General features: G+C 39.4%; 1 protein-coding gene across 1 annotated transcript in view; it reads right to left on the reverse strand.

Annotated features, from left to right (window-relative positions):
• LOC108684207 (protein dead ringer homolog) overlaps positions 1-19,110 on the reverse strand; it is a 105,709-nt gene that overhangs the window by 18,138 nt on the left and 68,461 nt on the right. Inside the window, exon 4 of the mRNA XM_018188406.1 lies at positions 6,668-6,740. Within this exon, the coding sequence (XP_018043895.1) occupies positions 6,668-6,740 (73 nt within the window). The remainder of the gene's footprint in view (positions 1-6,667; positions 6,741-19,110) is intronic.

A 19,110-nucleotide genomic window follows, 5' to 3' on the forward strand; every position in this document is an offset into this window, starting at 1 on the left:
ACCCCTTCTCTTTCTTTTCCTCTCTCTTTCTCTTTCTCTCTCTATCTATCTTTCTCTCTTCAGTCATCGTTGCTTGGATGTCGACACCGGCTCGTCGATTTGCTCGACAAGGTCGTAAAGACGATAAAACGACATTGGAGCGGGTGCGAGATACAAATAGAGGTATAAACGAAGGTGTTAAAGAGGTAAAGGGAGGGACACCGGTAATCTCGCGTATAACGTTCGTTTAAGCTGCATGTGTCTAGATTCCGTCGATTTAATCGACCAACCTCGCAGTCCTCACGCGATTCTAAGTTTCCCGTGAACGTATCCGCTTGCCTTTTCGACCTAAGACGCGCCTTGCTTCGACGATTTTATAGGCGTCCCTTTGGACCGGTTGAAGATCGATTCTCGGTAAAGGCTGTAACGTATGAATTTTGATATTTATTACATAATAAAGGCCCGTCAAGAATAACGTTTCGAGTTCTTTGAAATCTATAAGATGTTAACGATAACATTTTCCCCACGACGTCGTTCGTTGCGCTATGTAAGTCCTTTGAATTTTCATGTACTAGCCGACACTATCTAGAATAAGTTTCTCCGCATAAAAATTAAAATCATGCTTTGTAAAATCAAGCTGCAAGTAGTCTCATTGTTGTATATTATCTTTATTGTCTTTATCAGTAAATTAATTCTCCACCAACAATGTCGATCTTAAAGCAGTCAATTTTTTTATCGTAAATTCTTGTAGATAAATTTAAGTCTGTACAAAAATCAGTAAAATGCAATTCAACTTCTATAATAGTAAAAATTCGTTGTTAAAAAGAATGTAAGTCTTTTATAAAGAATGTAAGAATTTTTTCAGATTTTAATACAACCCGGAACAAAAATATAAAAATCTGCACTAAAGTTCGAAAACCCAGGTTGCGGACGAAGAGTGAAAAAAATTTATACATTGGTAACGAAGAGTTAATGACTACTTTAGCGCAAAAAAATTGAAACGTAAATATGTATTCGTTCTGGTCAAAAAGGATTACAGCAATCGTTCGACGTGTGACAGGATCCTATGGTATACGAGGGAAAAGGAATCATTAGTTCTTGATAAGTTTGCGCTTATATTGCGCTCGAGAACGAGAAACTGATTCAAACGTAATTACAAGTTTTGAATAGTGTCGGTCGCTGTCTAATATACTCTTTAAATCTGAATCAGTGGATAATCACTAATATCAGTGTCAAGTATGCCATTGATAATCAGCGAATAAAATGTGAGATCTCTAACCTAGCTAATCTTTATTATGTGATCTAACCTTGTTTTAGTGCTTAAATCAATGAATATGTTATTGGAAAATTGAAATTAACGTGCGAATATCAGTATTTTAGTTATATAATGTTCAAACATTCTTCCTTTTTTAGTTGAACTTCATTGATTATCAGTGCCAAGTATGCCACTGGGACTGATTCAGCTTTAGAGAGTATACATTGGGAATAGTCAAGGCTATCGGTGCCAAGCGCATGGTATCGCAAGCGGAGAAGTCGCGCGTAAAAAAGAGGAGAAACTATTTTCGCGAGGAACGTTGTTGCTTTCGCTGTTGCGAGGCAAAGTCAAACATTCAAACTAGTTGCAATATGCCGTGACGGCGTGCAGTTACTGAGTAACGGCATACGAACGTGCTCCCGGCACAAAATATCGAATAATAAGAAAATGGGAGGGAAAAGGGGGACGGCGAATCGTGCGTTCGTGTGTCAGCTCACCGGCGAATCACCGTCGTCTCCTTTAGTTGCACAATGGAAATATTTTCTGGCGCGCGGGGCTCGAGAGACTTATTCGCATGTAAGACGTGTATGCACTAAGTATGCGCGAATCCGTGTGGATGAGGCGCATGCGAAATGAACGGAGGTACTAAAAGGTATTAAAAGTAACGGCTGCGTGGCACGATAACTATTAAGCCACAACCGTGGATTTTGCTCGGCTGGCTGCTCAATTTCATGATGGTTCCTACTTGCCCTCTTCGATTCTCTCTTAATCTACGGCATGCACGAAACTGCAAAACATTGTGGAGCGTTTAACCAGAGTTTAAGTTCCAAAGCGACGAGACGCGCGACTCATATCGCGACCCGAGAAAGAAAAAAAATCGAAGGACGAGAGCGTACCTATGAAAACCTATGTAATATCTTGTGTATGCAGACGTCACGTACGCGGTGCGTGTTCACAAGTGTGTAGCGAAAAGTGTTCGTGCCGAACACGTGTTCTCCGCGTTAATGCGTTACCCGCACTGCGAGTAAAAAGGCATTTTTCTTGAACCGGCCGTAACGCGATGCAGCTCTGCTCCACACTTGCAACGCACTTTTAAACCTGACGATATACGAACCGTGCGATCAATTCATTCGAATGCATCCTCTCGTCGAGATTGAGCGCTTTTTAACGTCGTTGAAATAAATAAATAAAAAAAAAAAATAGTCACCGTCTGATTACATTCCTTTTAATTCATATTTTTTTCTTTTACATTCTATCGCTATCTTTTCCTTCTTTCACATATCCACAAAATGAATTGCTTTGTTATATTCCTGAATACTTTTATTATCAAAAACGTATCTCAATTTTAAGAAAATCATTTTTATCGTCACTTTATATATTGAAAATATGTCATTATCAAATTAATTCCTATAAATATTTAATGCAAAAAAGATGTTATTGCCTTTGATTTGTAATCTTTTTACATTCTTTTATTTTCGTACATATTTGCGACAGTGCAAATATACATGAACATAATATGTGCCTGAACGCGAAGCTGAAGCTTCAGAGAAGCGACAGAGAGGGAAGTAAAGATAATAACGTATTCGACGAAGAGAATGGCACTACTCATGCAGTCATCTGCCCGCAGTATGAATTACATTGGCGATTGAAACTCGTTCGTGGTGGAAAAAAAAGCACGTGCGCAACCTCGGGCTGTCGGAGGTGCCGAGATTTGCATATTAAATGGGTTGGGATTTATAACGGTCGGTCTTTCGAGCGGTGTTAGCAATATGTGCGATAAATAAAGAACCTTCCTCGCGAATCGATAACGCGCAAAGTTTAGTTTTTGCGCGAGTAAACATGAATTTCGCGCACGTTAGACTGCGTGAGAGAAGAGTGGTAGAAAAGTAAAGAAAAGCCTTGCAAAACGTGTATTTTAATATGACTTGACGTTTAAAATTTCTTGAAATACAGATAGATTATGATATATTAAAACTTGTCATAACATGCGGCACAGAATGACAGCGTGTTTTAAGCATTGTTAATTTATTGCAACTAAATTTACTATACAACTCAAAAAATGAAACCTGAACCAATCTACATTTGTGTACACGATAGGTTTTTGCTCATTTTAAACTATAAACTTATAAAATATTAAAACGTGATTAAGAATGAACCTGTAAACGCGGAGAGTCTAATCCCAAAGTATAACTAATATACTCAATTAAATCAATTTACGTATATGTCATCGTTTTTGCGTCTCTTATTCATTCAACGTTACTCGTAAGATTGATCGAATAATTCACTCGTCAGAAAATTTTCTGGATCGTTCAAGGGTTATACTGACTCTCTTAAACCGGTTTTCATCGCTATTCGGCGGCAATATCGAACTAAGTTATGTTCCGCTTACGCGAATTTGTGCGTTCCGCGTGCCTCGTCGGCGCTTTTGATATACGAATACCTCGTCGCGGCGGGTTCGAAACGGGTGGGACACTTTGTTGCGAAACGACCTTAGTAATATCTATTACCGCGTCGGATTTAAGGGGCATTAAAAGATAAGTTCTACGAAAAGATGTTCCCGCGTGTGTTACACAAAGTATAAAATAAATACGATCCTGTAATATAAAATTTATACATTTTTATATGCCATCTCCTTTATACTTGACTTCATCATTTGTTACATACACATGCAAACAGAAGAAGTATAATTATTCTATCAATTACAATGGGATCTAAATTATTCTCGGAAAATTGATATCTTTTAACCGCCTTATTATTATTCTGATAATTTGTATATATTATCGATAAATGATCCTATTATTGTGAGTGTTGTCTATATAATAAGTAGCATAGAAAAACAAAATAGATTACTGAATTTGTCTGTTGAAAAATATTATGATGTATTATTTAAGAATCTCTTTAAAAAGGCGATGACACTTTGCAGTGTTAAAACTGTGAAGAAGCTCATTTATCTTCGTTGTGCCACCAAATGATTTTTTTCATCTAAATAAGCATCTCGTTTTACTCGATTGTAAGAACAAAAAGGCAGCACTTGCTTTAAACATACATAGAAACTTTCACATATATTGTTTAATGTGAAATAATTACATATATACATATTTGACTGATAAAATTCCACTGATAATTTGAGTGATAAAATTTAAAAAAAAAAAAGAAAACCTTCCAATACAACACATGACAGAAAGTATAGTTTTTCCGTGAATTGTCGCACGTGGAAGAAAATATGGATTATCATCGTCAAAAGCGATAATCGGCTAACCGCGATAATTTGTCCATGCGTTTGTATATCTAAAAAGCCGAGTGTCTAGTCGGAGTCGAAGCGATGATAGCAAACACAAATTGGTGGTGGCTGGACTAATATACCCGAATATGATGAATGGTCTTTTATATCCACGGACGTAGTAAGGTGTTATGCGTTACGTTAGTGTTGAATTATTGCGTGCGTGGGGCAACCGCGCGTCGGCACAATAACGCAGCCCGCGGGAGGGCCTAGTCCCGGGGTCTGACTGGGTCTGACTGGGTCTGACTGGATCCGACTGGGACCGACTGGGTCCCTGCCCACGTTCGTGGTCCGAGCTTTTACCCGCGAGACATCGAGATACGCACCCGCTCGATACCCTCTCTCTTCCCCTCTCTCCTCTTTTTTTCTTCCCTCGCCTCATCGCGATTTTAATCGAACCGCGTTACGAGCGAATCGAAAGATCAATCGCCATTGATCTCCTGGAGGATTTATGATCATTTCTCTGTCTTTCTCTCTCTCTCGACTCGTTATTATCATTCATGAAGTATAATAACCTGCGAAACAAACGATGCTGTTCGATACTTTACAACCGCGCATGATCTCATCCCCGTTCGATCGACCTCCGCTTATTCTTGCCCTTCACATATTTGTCTCATTCTATCACCTCTTAAAATTTCTATGATAAAAATATTAGGAATATTTTCCAAATTCAATACAACTGAGATTGATCAGTTCTCGCGCATTACGTAAGAGTCTGTCAACGCCACATGTTATCACCTTCCGAACGATCGTTTAGCACCTTAACAGCTCTTTACCAAATTACCGTTCATAAAATACTGACGACGCTCGATGGAGGAATGACTGGAAAGAGACAGATACGTTGATCCAATCTACTCTAATTATCACTAGGGAGGAAAGCATAATAATAGCATCGTCTCAGACTCAAAGTTGCGCCACAAACTTCGTAGAGGAAGGACAGAGGGAGAGAGAAAGAGAAAAAGAGGGAAAAGAACAGAAGCACTGACGCATCACTGGCGGGCTTGATTGATGGACGAGTCGCCATGTTTATAATTAGAGCCCGACGTTTCCGGTTCATCGTCTAACGTTCGGGCCACGATTCGCCGTGGATCAATCTCCTTTCTATAACCGTTGAAAAGTTTCATCGGTGACGCGGCCACGTAGAACAGCGCTAAGACATGAGTAGTCACGACTGCGCTAATTACGGTATCTCGGAATCATTCTAGCTCCTGTCTGTCGTGCGTGTGATAGACGCGAGCACGCTATCGCGCGGAAACGCGCGTGAGAAAATGTGCGATTTCATGGGCGTTGTTCCGCTTCGCTCGTCGATTCTAATTTCGGTGCTTTCGGTGCCGAGCAGATGCAACGTGTTATCGAACCTTTTAACCACGTGGACGTTTACGACGCGGTCGGACGTACCGGCTATACGAAAATCCACGTGTGCAGGAAACGAGATGCGGGTCGCGGCAGTCACGCATGTGTGTATCTTTCTCAACGGTCGGACAAATTCAAACAATGGATCTAAACAAATTTGCAAAGTAGTCTTCTATGAAAAAATTCATATGGTCTCTGCTCGATTTATGCCGCCTGTTCTTTCAAACTTCTTTTAATCGAGTCGCGAACATTTCAATGTATTTTTTTAAAGGTAGGAGTAGCGCGTGACAAAACGTATGATGGATTATGAGTGAGTTAAATATAATTTACAGGTATACGAATATGTTTAAGTAGAGCGCGCGTACCCTTATAAATCTAATACTGGCTAAGACTTAAAGACAGTAATTAATTACTTATTTTAAATATTAAAAGCATCGTTGTTCAATACAAGTAAGTAATTAATTACTATCTTATAATAATAAATTAATCAGTATAGATAGTAAAGACACTTTTTTACTTTTTAACGTGCAAATTTGCGATGTATTTTCGCTTCCGTTATAAAATTGACAAATAACGAAAGAATCTCGCGGAGAAGGTCGTGTTGAAAACAATTTTACGAGTGAAAGAATCTTGTCTTTGAGAACATGCTGCGAAAACGTCCAATATTTATAATACAAACTCCATTATATTACTTGATAATTTTTTTTCGCAGGCATCATGCCAAGCATCATACATTATTATTACGTTAGATCGTTTTATCGAATACATCGGGGTAATTATTATTCTGTTGATAGACTCACCTCTACTCTGCATGAAAGTAAAGAGGTCGTCAAGGAATACCTTCCGTTCAGGGGTATCATCCAGCTCATACAACTGAAACAAAAAGAAATAAAGACAAATGAGTCTCGTCATAATATACAAGACAAATAATACATTTCAATGTACGGGAGCGTCTTGCCACTAACGTATTAACTCAGAAAGGAACGTGCGCCCCTTTTTCTATATTTACAGAAATTACATACGTGTAATGATGGGACATCTTGCGCACGATAATGAGTACATCTCCATTACACGCAACGTTACGTACATATATACTATATTAAAGAGGAGCGTAGACGATAAGATCTTTTCATGAGTTGTACGATTAATACAATTCAATGTAATCAAGCAATAATCAACATTTTTATGTCGAACGTCTTTATAATCGCACAAATATTTTCTCTCTCGCAATGCTTTCCCGTGCCGATCGGGAGAATAAAACGTTACCTTGCGGCGTGGTAATAAAAACAGGAGTGAAACAAGTGTGCTCATAGCGACAGGCAGATTAGTTAGCTCCGATTATTAATGATTCCGTTTAACCTGCCTCATAACCCGAAACCCTCGCCGACTATATGAAAGCCAAACCCCCTTCGGGCTGGCGGCCCGTATTATCATATTTGTTATGTACGATGTGCTATATCTAATCTGAGACCTCCTAATTGCTTTTATAATATCAGCCTCGTACACCCTCGCTTTCTCTTCTCCTAGTGTCTCTCCTTATCCTCTTTTTCTCTGGCGCTTTCTACATCCCTTAAACTCTCATTCGACAAGCTTGTTGCAACTACGAGCTTGTTCCTTTTCCTCTTCTAATACTTTCCGCTCTTCGCAATTCAACTCAACTTGACTCGACTCGCACATTTGCCGCGACGATAAATTCTATTCAACTAATCGTACGATGTTTCGCAACACTATTCCTCCCTAAGGGCGAATAATAATTAATACGATGCCTTACGCTCACGCCGTCTATCCCATCTAGTTTTCCGCCTAGATTGCCCGCGGATTATGAAAGCAACAATAAAACAAAAAAGTATTGTAAAATCACGAAGTGTATGTATATTACGCACTTGAATTTCAGTTGATACTCAATATATACGTTCATTTAATTACAAAGATTTGTTTAGAATCTTCTTTTAGCATCAATACTCTTTTATATTTAAAACGTGCGTTTATTTTAATAGGAAAACTAATTAACTATATTAATATTCGAAATAACCAATTCAATTCGTAGTTCTTGCATTTTATTATTAGCAATGTAATTAATGAGAGTACCGCACAATGATATCGTTCGATGCGATATAGAAATGTAAAGTAATATGTCAAAGCGTAACGCCCATGTAAAGACGTAAATGTCGACGCCTGTCATGGGAAAAAATGCTGCGCGCACGAGATGTATGGCGACAAAACGAAATATGTGCAGCATACACGCACAACGCGCGTACAGCTGTGTAGAACGGGCAGTTTCTCAGCATTGTGGCAGTGGCAGGTGCCTGGCAATCGCCACCACGTGCAAGTAGATCGTTAATCGAAGTTAATCAATGAAAGAGAGAAAGAGAGAAATTTACATTCACATTCCTCGATCAATTTTCGCGGCAACCCCTTAAATTTGCTCTCACCCTCTTAATCTCGTTCGCTACCCTTGATGAGAGCGCGAAGCAACGACCGTATCGTAGGAATGAAGGAACGAAGAAACGAACGGATGGACGGACAGTATTTCTCAAGGGCCATTTTGTACCACTTTCTCGTGTTTTTTCTTTGGCTACACGAGCGATGAGCTCGTTAGGGGCAGCCGGAGGGAGAGGACGAAGTAAAAGGCAAGGGAGGAGGGGACGAAGTATAGAGGCTGAGGGTTCAAGCGAGGTATATTGATTGATCTACAGTTAAGCGGACTGACGGCAGCCACGTGAGGATCAGGGGAGAAGAGCAGCTCTCTCTCTTTCGCTCGTTCGTATCCTATATGCTGACCATGTGTACTTCACTACCGTGGTAAAATAAAGACGGGGCAACGGAATTTGCTCTCGATGATGCATGCGCCGCAGCCCCGCCCTCTCCTTCTCTCATCCACTGACGGCGAGTGAATAATAATTCCTGATACGACCGCCGGTTGATCGGACGACTTTCGTCCCAGGCAACCACGAGGAGAGCCAACTTTGTCGATGATCGATGTACGCGTGCTTAGTAACGTTAACGGACTCGAAGGTGCTGTGATTATAGCGACCGAAGTGTATACACACAGTGCGTTCGGCAAGAATATCCGGTAATGATCGCATTCGATGAACAGAGTGATTCCTTGAAAATTTTAATCATCGAATTTCAATCATCTTCTCTTAACGGTGTGTCAAGTTTGTAAACTCGTTTGTTGTAGAAATTAGCTACAAGATGTTTGCGATTTTATTTCACTGATTGCGAGTCACAATAAATGGTGATCTCTGGTCAATTCGCAAATTCGAGTTCGTTGAAAAATATTTCGTTAAATATTAATATGATTGAAGGGAAGTGGATACATCTACCGCAAATGTATCACGAATTGCGTCCTTCGAATTAAAGATCATCGAACTTTCTAACTCTTTTTCATTCTGGCCTCTTGACCGCGCGAATTTTACGACTTTAAGACGCGAAACGAGATAGAAGAGAGAGACGAACGTCGAGAAAAAGAAGAGATCTCTCATAAGTACTTAGTGTGGCACACATCGCTAGCTTTATGAGCAACAATTATCGATCAGTTTTTTCCATCGATCGCGCAGTTTTCCACTGCATCAGAGATAGTTTGCTTTCTTCCGGTTACGTAAAGAGCGTCGATAACTTTGTTTCCGTAGTATTGCAAGTAAAAATAGAAATAAATACAGACATAAATATTCATAATATCGTACAAAAAACATTTTTTTTTACCAAAAACAACAATTTTTATATATTATATATCTCTAAATTTCTTACAATGAAATCTCACTATCAAGAAAGTAAAAATACAATCATTCTTGAAAAAAAGTGAAAATATTTAACTTCTTGAAAAAAAAAAAAAAAACAATTTTCACTCCTTTTAGACAGAATTTTCACTCCAAAAAGTGAGATTTCATTCTAAAAAGAATGAAGATTGTCACTTTTTTTTCAAGAAGTGAAATATTTTTACTTTTTTTCAAAACACAAAGGTGGTTGCATTTTTTTTTACTCTCTCGAAGTGAGATTTCACTGCAAGAAATTTAGAATGTACATACAGTATCATGACATTTTTAAAAGTCTATCTTACGGTCCCCTGAAACGGATGATGATAATGTAAAATTTCCATACGCCAAGCCTCGCTAGGGGACATCGGTGAGCAGCAAGTATTTACACTCGCCAACTTATTATCTTAATTATATAATTAGCCACAGGTCCGTGTACTTTGAAAAGCTTCTCGCGAGCGATATATCGTTACATTGCATCCGCCCTCGCAAATGTAAGGGGTCAACTTCCGGCCGTAAACCCTTCTTAAGGGTGCGTCTCGAACGGAACGGAAGCGGGCGCAGTCTTACGTAATGCGCTCCAACTTTTCTTTTCGAGATTCAAGATCGAGATATCAGATAAAAGCATAGGACTTTTACGCAGGGATACAACACTCTTGTCAATAATGATAATGCTAAATATTGATTTATACTATATTAAAATTAAATAAATTTTTAATCGCAAATATCGATTTAAAATTCAAATGTGACAAATATAATTTCTATTACGATATAATATTAAGAGATGATTACTTTGTAAGATATATTTGAAAACGTCGAAAATCTTTTAAAGGTTCTTTTTATAATACTACATTGTTAAGTGTAAGATATAGTATTGCTATATTGATACATAAATTTTATATACAAGAGAGCGAAATAATTGAATATGTCTATATGAGTAATCATTAGGAAGTCCAATCTGCTATAACTAAAAGAGCTAGAACAAATAGAGGTAGGCGGAAGTAATTTTCAAAAATTCTCAATCAATTATATACATATCAGTTTAGATCCTTTGGGATCAGTAACAGAGAATGTGATAAGTGATTTAAATTTTTAAATAGTTTTGTAATTTTATATATTTTATTTAATATATTCTAGGATCAAGTGAATTATAAAATAATTTCCAAACATCACCCAACTGCGAATTCCGCGGTAAGTTCGCATGAATTATGACAAACGTACGAAACAAGATAAAAATTTTATCGCTCATTTCCTCCGACGCGACGTTATATTTGCTCGTTCAAAGGATTTGAGAGATCGTTAAAGCGCGAATGCAATTACGACGACAAAAATTTTATTTTATTATAGAAATCTTTTGGATATAAAGCGTTTTAGGCGCATGTGTTATACATACATAATTAAAGAAGAATTAATATTAATATATAAGCAAAATGTTTTTAAATATCATTAATAAAATTATCTCTTTAGAAGAAAAAGAGTCCGCAAAACATATCTTTTTTATAAGAGTACCATTATCTTTCGTTTTAATCTAAGGCTTGAAATTTCAAAACATTCCTCTCTTCTTATACATAAGTTTCATAGTCTTCTTTGATCGAATAAGATTTTATAAACTAATATCCGGTTAATCTCTTTACAAAAAGCATTCTCACAAATGCATTCAATCAATATCTTTTTTTACAAATAGAATAACACTCGTAAGTTAGCAATGAATAGACAATAGACAGTATAGTTCTTGAAAACAAGGATGAAAATCGGAGCAAGTTTGATTCGCCGGTGATAAGAATGAGAAGATATCCGGTGAACGATGGAAATGGGCAACTTTAAGTGGGGATATCAAGATCAGCAACGGGTTATACGAGCGGCCATAATAGTTGCTACCATTACCCGCTTCCAGGACATTAAAAATAGCAAAAGGCAATTATAATCATTATGACGTCGAGCGGCGCGTACAATGCCGCTGGTGCGTTACGCTCCTATAAAATCTCTGTAACGTCCAGAACAACGAGTGGCCCGAGAAGCCCGGCCTTTTTTTTCTCTCTCTCTCTCTCTTTCTCTCTCTCTTTCTCTCTCTCTCTCTCTCTCTCTTTCTTTTTCTCGCTACGCCCAGTAAACTCCACCCGCAAGCCGGTTATCGCACCGCATCTCGAATCGCCTCACGCTCCAAGACGCGACGCGACATAACGACGGACTGTCTATGGAAAAGAATTCTTTAAAGATTCTAAATAAATACGTCGATAGAAGCGTTAAGAAGTCGCGTGAAGACAATATGAACGAACTATAGAAAACTGATAAAGAAGGTCAGTCAAACAATGGGATGGTATCTTTGGCAAATTGAACGAATTTTAATTAGTGCAAGAACACTTAAGATAAATTTATTTTTCTATTTTTGAGAAACGTGAGATATTTTTATAATATTACATCATATTAGTGGAAGACTGTTTTTTTTTATTCGTTTTTATTCGTATTTTGATTCGCTTTATTTAGACATTTGTACATTAATAGAACAATTGAGAGGGAGATTCTAGATAATTGCAGCCTCTGAAAAGTTCTACAGTTCAGAGAAAATGAAATAGATTCAATAAAATCGTAAAAGTTTTTAGTAAACAATAGTCGTGCGTGTATCGGTAAATGACGCTAAAATAAATAAGATAAAAGACAATAAATGAGTAAAAATACCACACACATATATAACTGCTAGCTTTGCAGGAAACGAGAAAATACGAGACGAAAACCGATTGACACTGTCCGGAGTCGCTTTCTCGAAATAACGTGGATGGGATCCACTTCGCGAATTCCCATTATAGGGACGAAATCAATCGGCTTTATCCCACCGATATCGTCTCGCGAAAGAGAAAGACCCAACTGTTGTCCTTGGACAGCTCTAATCCGAATGAGGTTTCGTTCGTGTCCACTCGCGTTTTCTTTGAACGGATCTAGCTTCGAACAAGCTTCCGAGAGAAATCATTGACGTTTTTCCAACGATTCATCCTTACCATCTCTCCCTGTTTGTCTCTTGCTTATTTCATTAGAATTAGAAACATCAGAATTAGATTTCCGAGAAATAGGTACTCATGTGTGCATGAAGTAATGATAAATTATTACCATCTGGGCCGCAAACGAGGTCATCGACCAGATCTTACCGTATAATATTCTCATCGTAAAATGAAATCGACCTATTAAAGGCTGATGAATGGATTTCCACGGCCTCCTACGCGAGCGCTGAACTAAAAACTGAAATTGTGAAAATAATCTCAAAGAATAATCAAGACTCGTTGCGATGAAAGAAGTAAGAGTTTACACGAGAGAAGGAGGTGGTAGACTCTCCATGATGTCGGCGTCAACAAAGAAATGTAAGAAACGAAATACTCCGTGGTCCCTTTGCGTTTTCTCTTCCCCCCCCCCCCTCTCTCTCTCTCTCTCTCTCTCTCTCTCTCTCTCTCTCTCTCTCTCTACCAAGAGCGAGACTCGATAGAGTCGGTTTTATGCTCGTAGCTGGAAATATTAAATCGCACCTAAGCACGTTTTATGTCGGCCGCCTAATAATCTCCGACAACTGACTTTGACTTCTCCCTTCTACCTCCCACTCTTTTCCTTCCTTCCTCTCTTGCCTACAGTCTTCGCTATCGTTGTTTCATTTTCGCCTCTCTGCCTACATCTCTCTGCTCTCAACGGAGACCGTTCGAAAGCCCTCTGTGGGCGGCCAATGCATCCATCCGTGGCCCATAAACCCTTTAAATGTTCCGAAAGGGCCTCTGGTTTACTCTGTAACCTTTCCACGTTGATTCCTTTTTTCGCGGTTGCCAATTCAGAAAATACATAAAATCGAATAATCTATGTCGCAGTTACGATTGTTTTGAATCGTTGTGGGAATCGATCGCGAATTGATTAAAATGAATTTAATTTATTCGATGCAGACGTTGTTCATCAGGAAACGCCGTAGTGTTTTATAAGAGTATTATTATAGAAACCTAGCAATCTCGTCTAAAAGATGTTACGGCATATCCTTTTACTGAAGAGATGGTCTTTTTCGAACGTAATTTAATTAGAACGAATTAAAAAATATAAATAAAATTTTACTAAATTATTATTAATTTATTTTTATATTTTTTTATTAAACAATTATATCAGTTTTTCTAAGTGTGATATCAAGATGAAATTTTAAACAAAATGTTTCTAATATAAATATCGAACATAAATATTCGAACATAAATATCGTCGCTTGACTTCGATTCTTTGAGACCAGCGAGACGGGAACCGGAAGTGTAGCACGCCTCGCGTTCGTCGCACCCTTTCGTTACTCGCGGTTAATTCGCTCGTAAACGTCGACGGGAGAGAAGTCGATTGGCAAAGTCGGGTGTACAATTTCACGGGCTGACTGTGGCGACCACGATGATCGGTCTCTGAACAAAGTTACATTTACACGACGACAAATTGTCCGATCCAGAATGTATGACGAAAATACATCGCGGTCGAAAGCTGTACTGTACTATCGACTAGAACGTCGATCTGCCAAGTGTAGCTTTTTAAGGAGTCGCTTCTAAGGCAGATTTTTTGCCGCATCTCGCGATAAAAATCCACGCGGTAAGTTAGCGCGTGCTAATTCAATTTAGATAATAAACTCCGACCTGTGGCTAATATAAATTCGCGTTAACCAACGCGTTAGTCATCTTATCGCTCTACTCTTCTTTTATTATCGCGTCCGGACGATTCGCCGAATGACGTACCGCCGCCAGCTAATATCTCCCAGTCGTTGCTCCTAATGTTCGTTTTTTCTCACACCTGCGCATCGACGTAACGAGACGCTTTCGTCGAAGATTTACATCCGAAGATTTACACCCGTATTCTGCAATTTAATTCGGTAGCCGGTTCAATTTGATTGCGAGATATCGCGATAAAGGCGCAGATGGCATCCTTTCGGAACCATCCCATTCGAAGCCACACCTTGATATTGGCTATCTGTCGTCGCGATGAATCCTTCTGTCTACTACATGTTCGGAGGTGTGGCAGTCATAAAAAAATCCTACAGATATAATGGCAATGATTTGATTCAGTAGCGTAGTTAGATATTTCTTCAGAGTGGCGAAATAATGAAAGATAAACTGTCGATTAAAATCGATTAAATACGAAAATGGAAAGGTTCAATTAAATAAAAATATTATGTGAGCCAAAGCTCCAAAATTGTATGCCGAAATTTCTCTCCGTCCATACTTAGTAAGTTGCAAATTACAAGTTTATGGGACGTCGAGGGTGGCAATGTCGCACTGTGGCTTACAACTACGACACTGAAGGACAGGGTTAATACAAGTCAAGAAATTCCACGGTCGTTTTCGCTTGTCTCGACACGAACGAGAGATGAAATTACGCGGTGCGAAAGGATGTGTTGGGATCGATTAACTTAGCGACGTTTGACGTAAAATACGGCTCCTAAGTGGCATTCGTTTGTTCGTGGTCCACTCTTTTAGTTCTTCCTTCTCTGTTGCGACTTATACCGAGCGATATGCGCGAAAGAGAATGTACAAGCGAGAAGGGTCGTCTCCAAACGAGCAAAGAGAGACAGAGAGAGAGAAAGAAGAGAGGTGGGGGAGTAGAGAACTGAGAAAGAGAGAAAGAAAGGGTGAGAAAAAGAGAAACGGGAGTCTCACCTCGGTACGGATCAAACGGAGCTACGTGAGCGCGCTTCGATTATAATAAATCAAGACGTAAATAATGAAGGGACGGATGGCTCCGAAAGCGGACAGCGGAATGGAGGGGCGCGAAGAAGACGGCTGCGCGATCGAATCGTGCTTGGTTGCATCGTTGTTGCGTCGCAACTTGTACGGCTGTAGTGTTGTACGCACCGGCCAGCATTGGCTAGCACTGACCAGCATTGACCAGCGCAGCACTGGCGAAACTCGCGCCGCATCACGTACGACCATGAGAGGATCGTAACGGGTATTAATGCCTTTCGCCCGAGGGATCGACATCTTTTACCCATGCTCGGCTCACCACCGAGTTTGATTTCATATTGTATGCGAATAGGCCGTTTAATGAGATTAATGCCGCGCGCGAAGTCAATTAACTTTCACGAATGATATCCGACCTGCGCCACGACACCACGTCGTCGTGATTGATATCCGCGATTGCAGATGACGCCAAAGAGATCCTCGTTCACACACACACACACACACACACACACACACACACACACACACACACACACACACACACACACACACACACACATAAATAGAACTGCTTCGACATTTCGCGTGCGTCCAGGAATGAGAATATACTCCCACGCAGAAACAGCGAAGGCATTGTCTACCGTGTCCGCGGAGTTATTCGAGTTCAGCCATGAGAAGATTATGCGTGTGGCTCGAATCGCATATTAGTTGATGGAGAAAAAGATGGAAGGGGAGGACAAGAAAGCGCGAACGATGGAAGAAGGGAAACGCGACGCTACTCTACGAAGCTCTCTTATTAACGAGGAAGCGAAACAACTCGCACCGCAACGCTAATCGAACGGGCACACAAAACGCACCGTTTCTCGCGTATGGTCGTATCAACGGCCATCTTTGTTTCTCACGAGAGCGTAAGACACGGTATGTCCGATGAGAATTTATCAAGGTATATGTTTGCTAACGTAGGAAATTCGACCTCCTTCGTAAAAGGGAGATAGATAGATAGAGAGAGAGAGAGAGAGAGAGAGAGAGAGAGAGAGAGAGAGAGAGAGAGAGAGAAAGGAACCGTCATGTAATCACTTTGCTGTTGAAAAGATGAAAAGTTTCAGCACTTTGCAACGATTGAAAAGTTATAAGATCTAACATGTATCATTAACATTAGTAGATGCTTGAAGGTGCTAAGGTGCTTTTATAGGTACGTTTAAAATACAAAAAGAGTAAAGTACCTCGTTCATTACTGTACATGATTAGCGCGAATCGTCGATAGTAACCGGCTAGAGTTTGCAGAGGAATGTTCGCGCTAAGAGCCACTAAACGTTGCATCGTGAAATAAGGACAATCATATTACGAAACGGGGGAATGTTTGAGGCGTCGGCTGACGCTACGTACAATCTGTCTGAGGTACGTCCACAGTGACGCTTACAGCGAATGGCCGAACGGCTCGGTCGTGTTACGTTAGGGTCCTCGTCGAGCGATCACCAAAGTGAGTCGTTCACGAAGCCGACCGGTCGACCGGTCGTGATGAAGGTGCAGAGACGGCGATACGACCGAGATCGGCGGTGGTGATGGTGATGGTGGCGATGAAGAAGACGACGGCGGCGGCGGCGGCGGCGGCGACGACGCGGTGGTCGCGCGATAGGTAGGAACTTGGAACGCGCGACGGAGGTGGCCGAGATGGAGACGACGGCCGGCGTCGGTGAGAGGAGGCAGTTAGCGCGTGTTTACACGACAGCGCTATGTAGTCGGCGACCTCACAGGGCAGTCTCGAGCGAGAAGAACGTTTCTATTTGTTCGGACACCTCGCTCGATCTCTCTCTCTCTCTCTCTCTCTCTCTCTCTCTTTCTCTCTCTCCTTCCGTCTTCTCTTCTCTCACTTCTGCTCTGTTCTGGCAAAGACAACTTCCACCCCCCCCCCGCCCCCCACCCTCTCCCCACACACACATCATGCTGTCTTTCTCTCCTCTCGCATTCTCTTTACTTTCTTTCGTCTACGTCTCTGACCGCAGCTGGTCATCAATGCAGTTTGATAGCAGATAAAATGTGATGTAATATCATTTAAGATTTGATCTTTTTTTCATCTTTTGAAGAATTGATTTTTTAATATTTTGTTATTTGAAAATTGTCTTCATTTTTTATAGCTTAGCGTTCCTTCTTCTGCATGCGTTGATGTCTCCAAGCACAACGGTCAAAAGTCGATTCGTATGTCATTTTCATTGGTCGTATTCTCATCATTTGGTATTTATTGATGGTATTGATTATATAGTTTGTTTATAACAAATGTACTGCTAGGTACTTCGTAAAGTATGTATATATAATTTTCAGCAGAAAAATTAATTGATTGGACGACATAAATCCTGAAAAAGATTTACCTGAATTTGCGAGACAATTCTAAAAGATTCTTTTTTACAAATCACGAATGGAAACGTTTTTATTAATAAATTTAGTGCGTCATATCATGCCGTAATCTTCTGATATCTTTTCTCCATCGTATTCGTAAAAACTATTGCATCGTGAGAACCGTAGTTATCATTTTTGTAAGTTGCTCGAGCGACGGAGAATGGTCTTGAAAAAAAAGATATATTTGCCGGATCTTTAGTAGGTTATATCTGTAGGAATTAGGAGGCTGGCGATGGACTTTTATGCGACTCTATACGGATTTTATAGTGGAGATGCGCAGCGCTACCACGAGCACGATTATGACCGTACGACGTTGATTAAACGATTATGGGAACGAAGAGCATTTAGTGGATCGTTCGATTTTTATCGCGTCCCTTTACGAGACATCATGAGATGCAATATATATTTTACATATTTTAACGCGTTCCTATATGCGAGTATAGGACGGCTCTTCTAAAAGGGAACCAAAAATACTGGAAAAGTAAGACGTAAATCGGAAAATTTTCTCATCACGATCATAAGAAGAAATGATATATTATTACATTTGCTTCTATATCGAATAGACGATTTTATGAAAGGACAATGTTAAGAATAATCAAGATTTATATGACTTTTATAATCAAATATATACTTTCCGAAAAATAGCTCAACAAAATTATTAAATAATGAATTTATTATCATTTCTTGATGCAATGCGCATAAATTCTAGTTTCTCAAGAAAAAGATTTTTAGTATTACTCTTAATTTGAATTCAGGAGTGACCAATGGCTTTTTTCACTTTCTTTCATTCTCAGACAGTAATCTCCCATTTTTACTACCATTTACTTATTAGTCTATATTTTTAAAAGGTAAGTGGTGCATAACTTATCGCCGCACTCATTTGTCATCCGCAAAAGGCAAAAGCTGTCTCTTTAGTCGCCGCTTCAAAAGGATTTGGAAACATATTGTTGTGCAGTCTGAAAAGGTTCATGCTGTCATACCGAAAATCCATGACCTTCTTTCTCCATTAGTTCCCCAGAATAAAAAAAGAAATGCATATGATAAAATAAAAGATAAAGTACAATGCATGTATACGAAGAAAGAGAGAGATGAACGAAAATAACACATTGTCAGTATATTAATCGAGTGTTAAAAATTAGCGTTCATCAATCAATAGACATTGGAACATATCTTGGAAACTGGAAGCGGAGGGTCCCTTTTTTAACAAAGTTTTCTAAAAACGCTCACTAGAGATTTTGTTATAGGAACAAATCAAGAGAAAGCAAATGTGATATTTGTTTAAAAAATGATCGATTTGTTACGATTGCAAATTAATTCGTCAATGTAACAAATAATCAATCACTAGCAAATAAGAGGCTCATATATATATATATATATATATATATATATATAAAAGTCATAGACGATTGCAAGATATAAAATCGTACGAAA

Source organism: Atta colombica, unplaced genomic scaffold (genome assembly GCF_001594045.1).
Source record: "Atta colombica isolate Treedump-2 unplaced genomic scaffold, Acol1.0 scaffold127, whole genome shotgun sequence".
Classification (NCBI taxonomy): domain Eukaryota; kingdom Metazoa; phylum Arthropoda; class Insecta; order Hymenoptera; family Formicidae; genus Atta; species Atta colombica.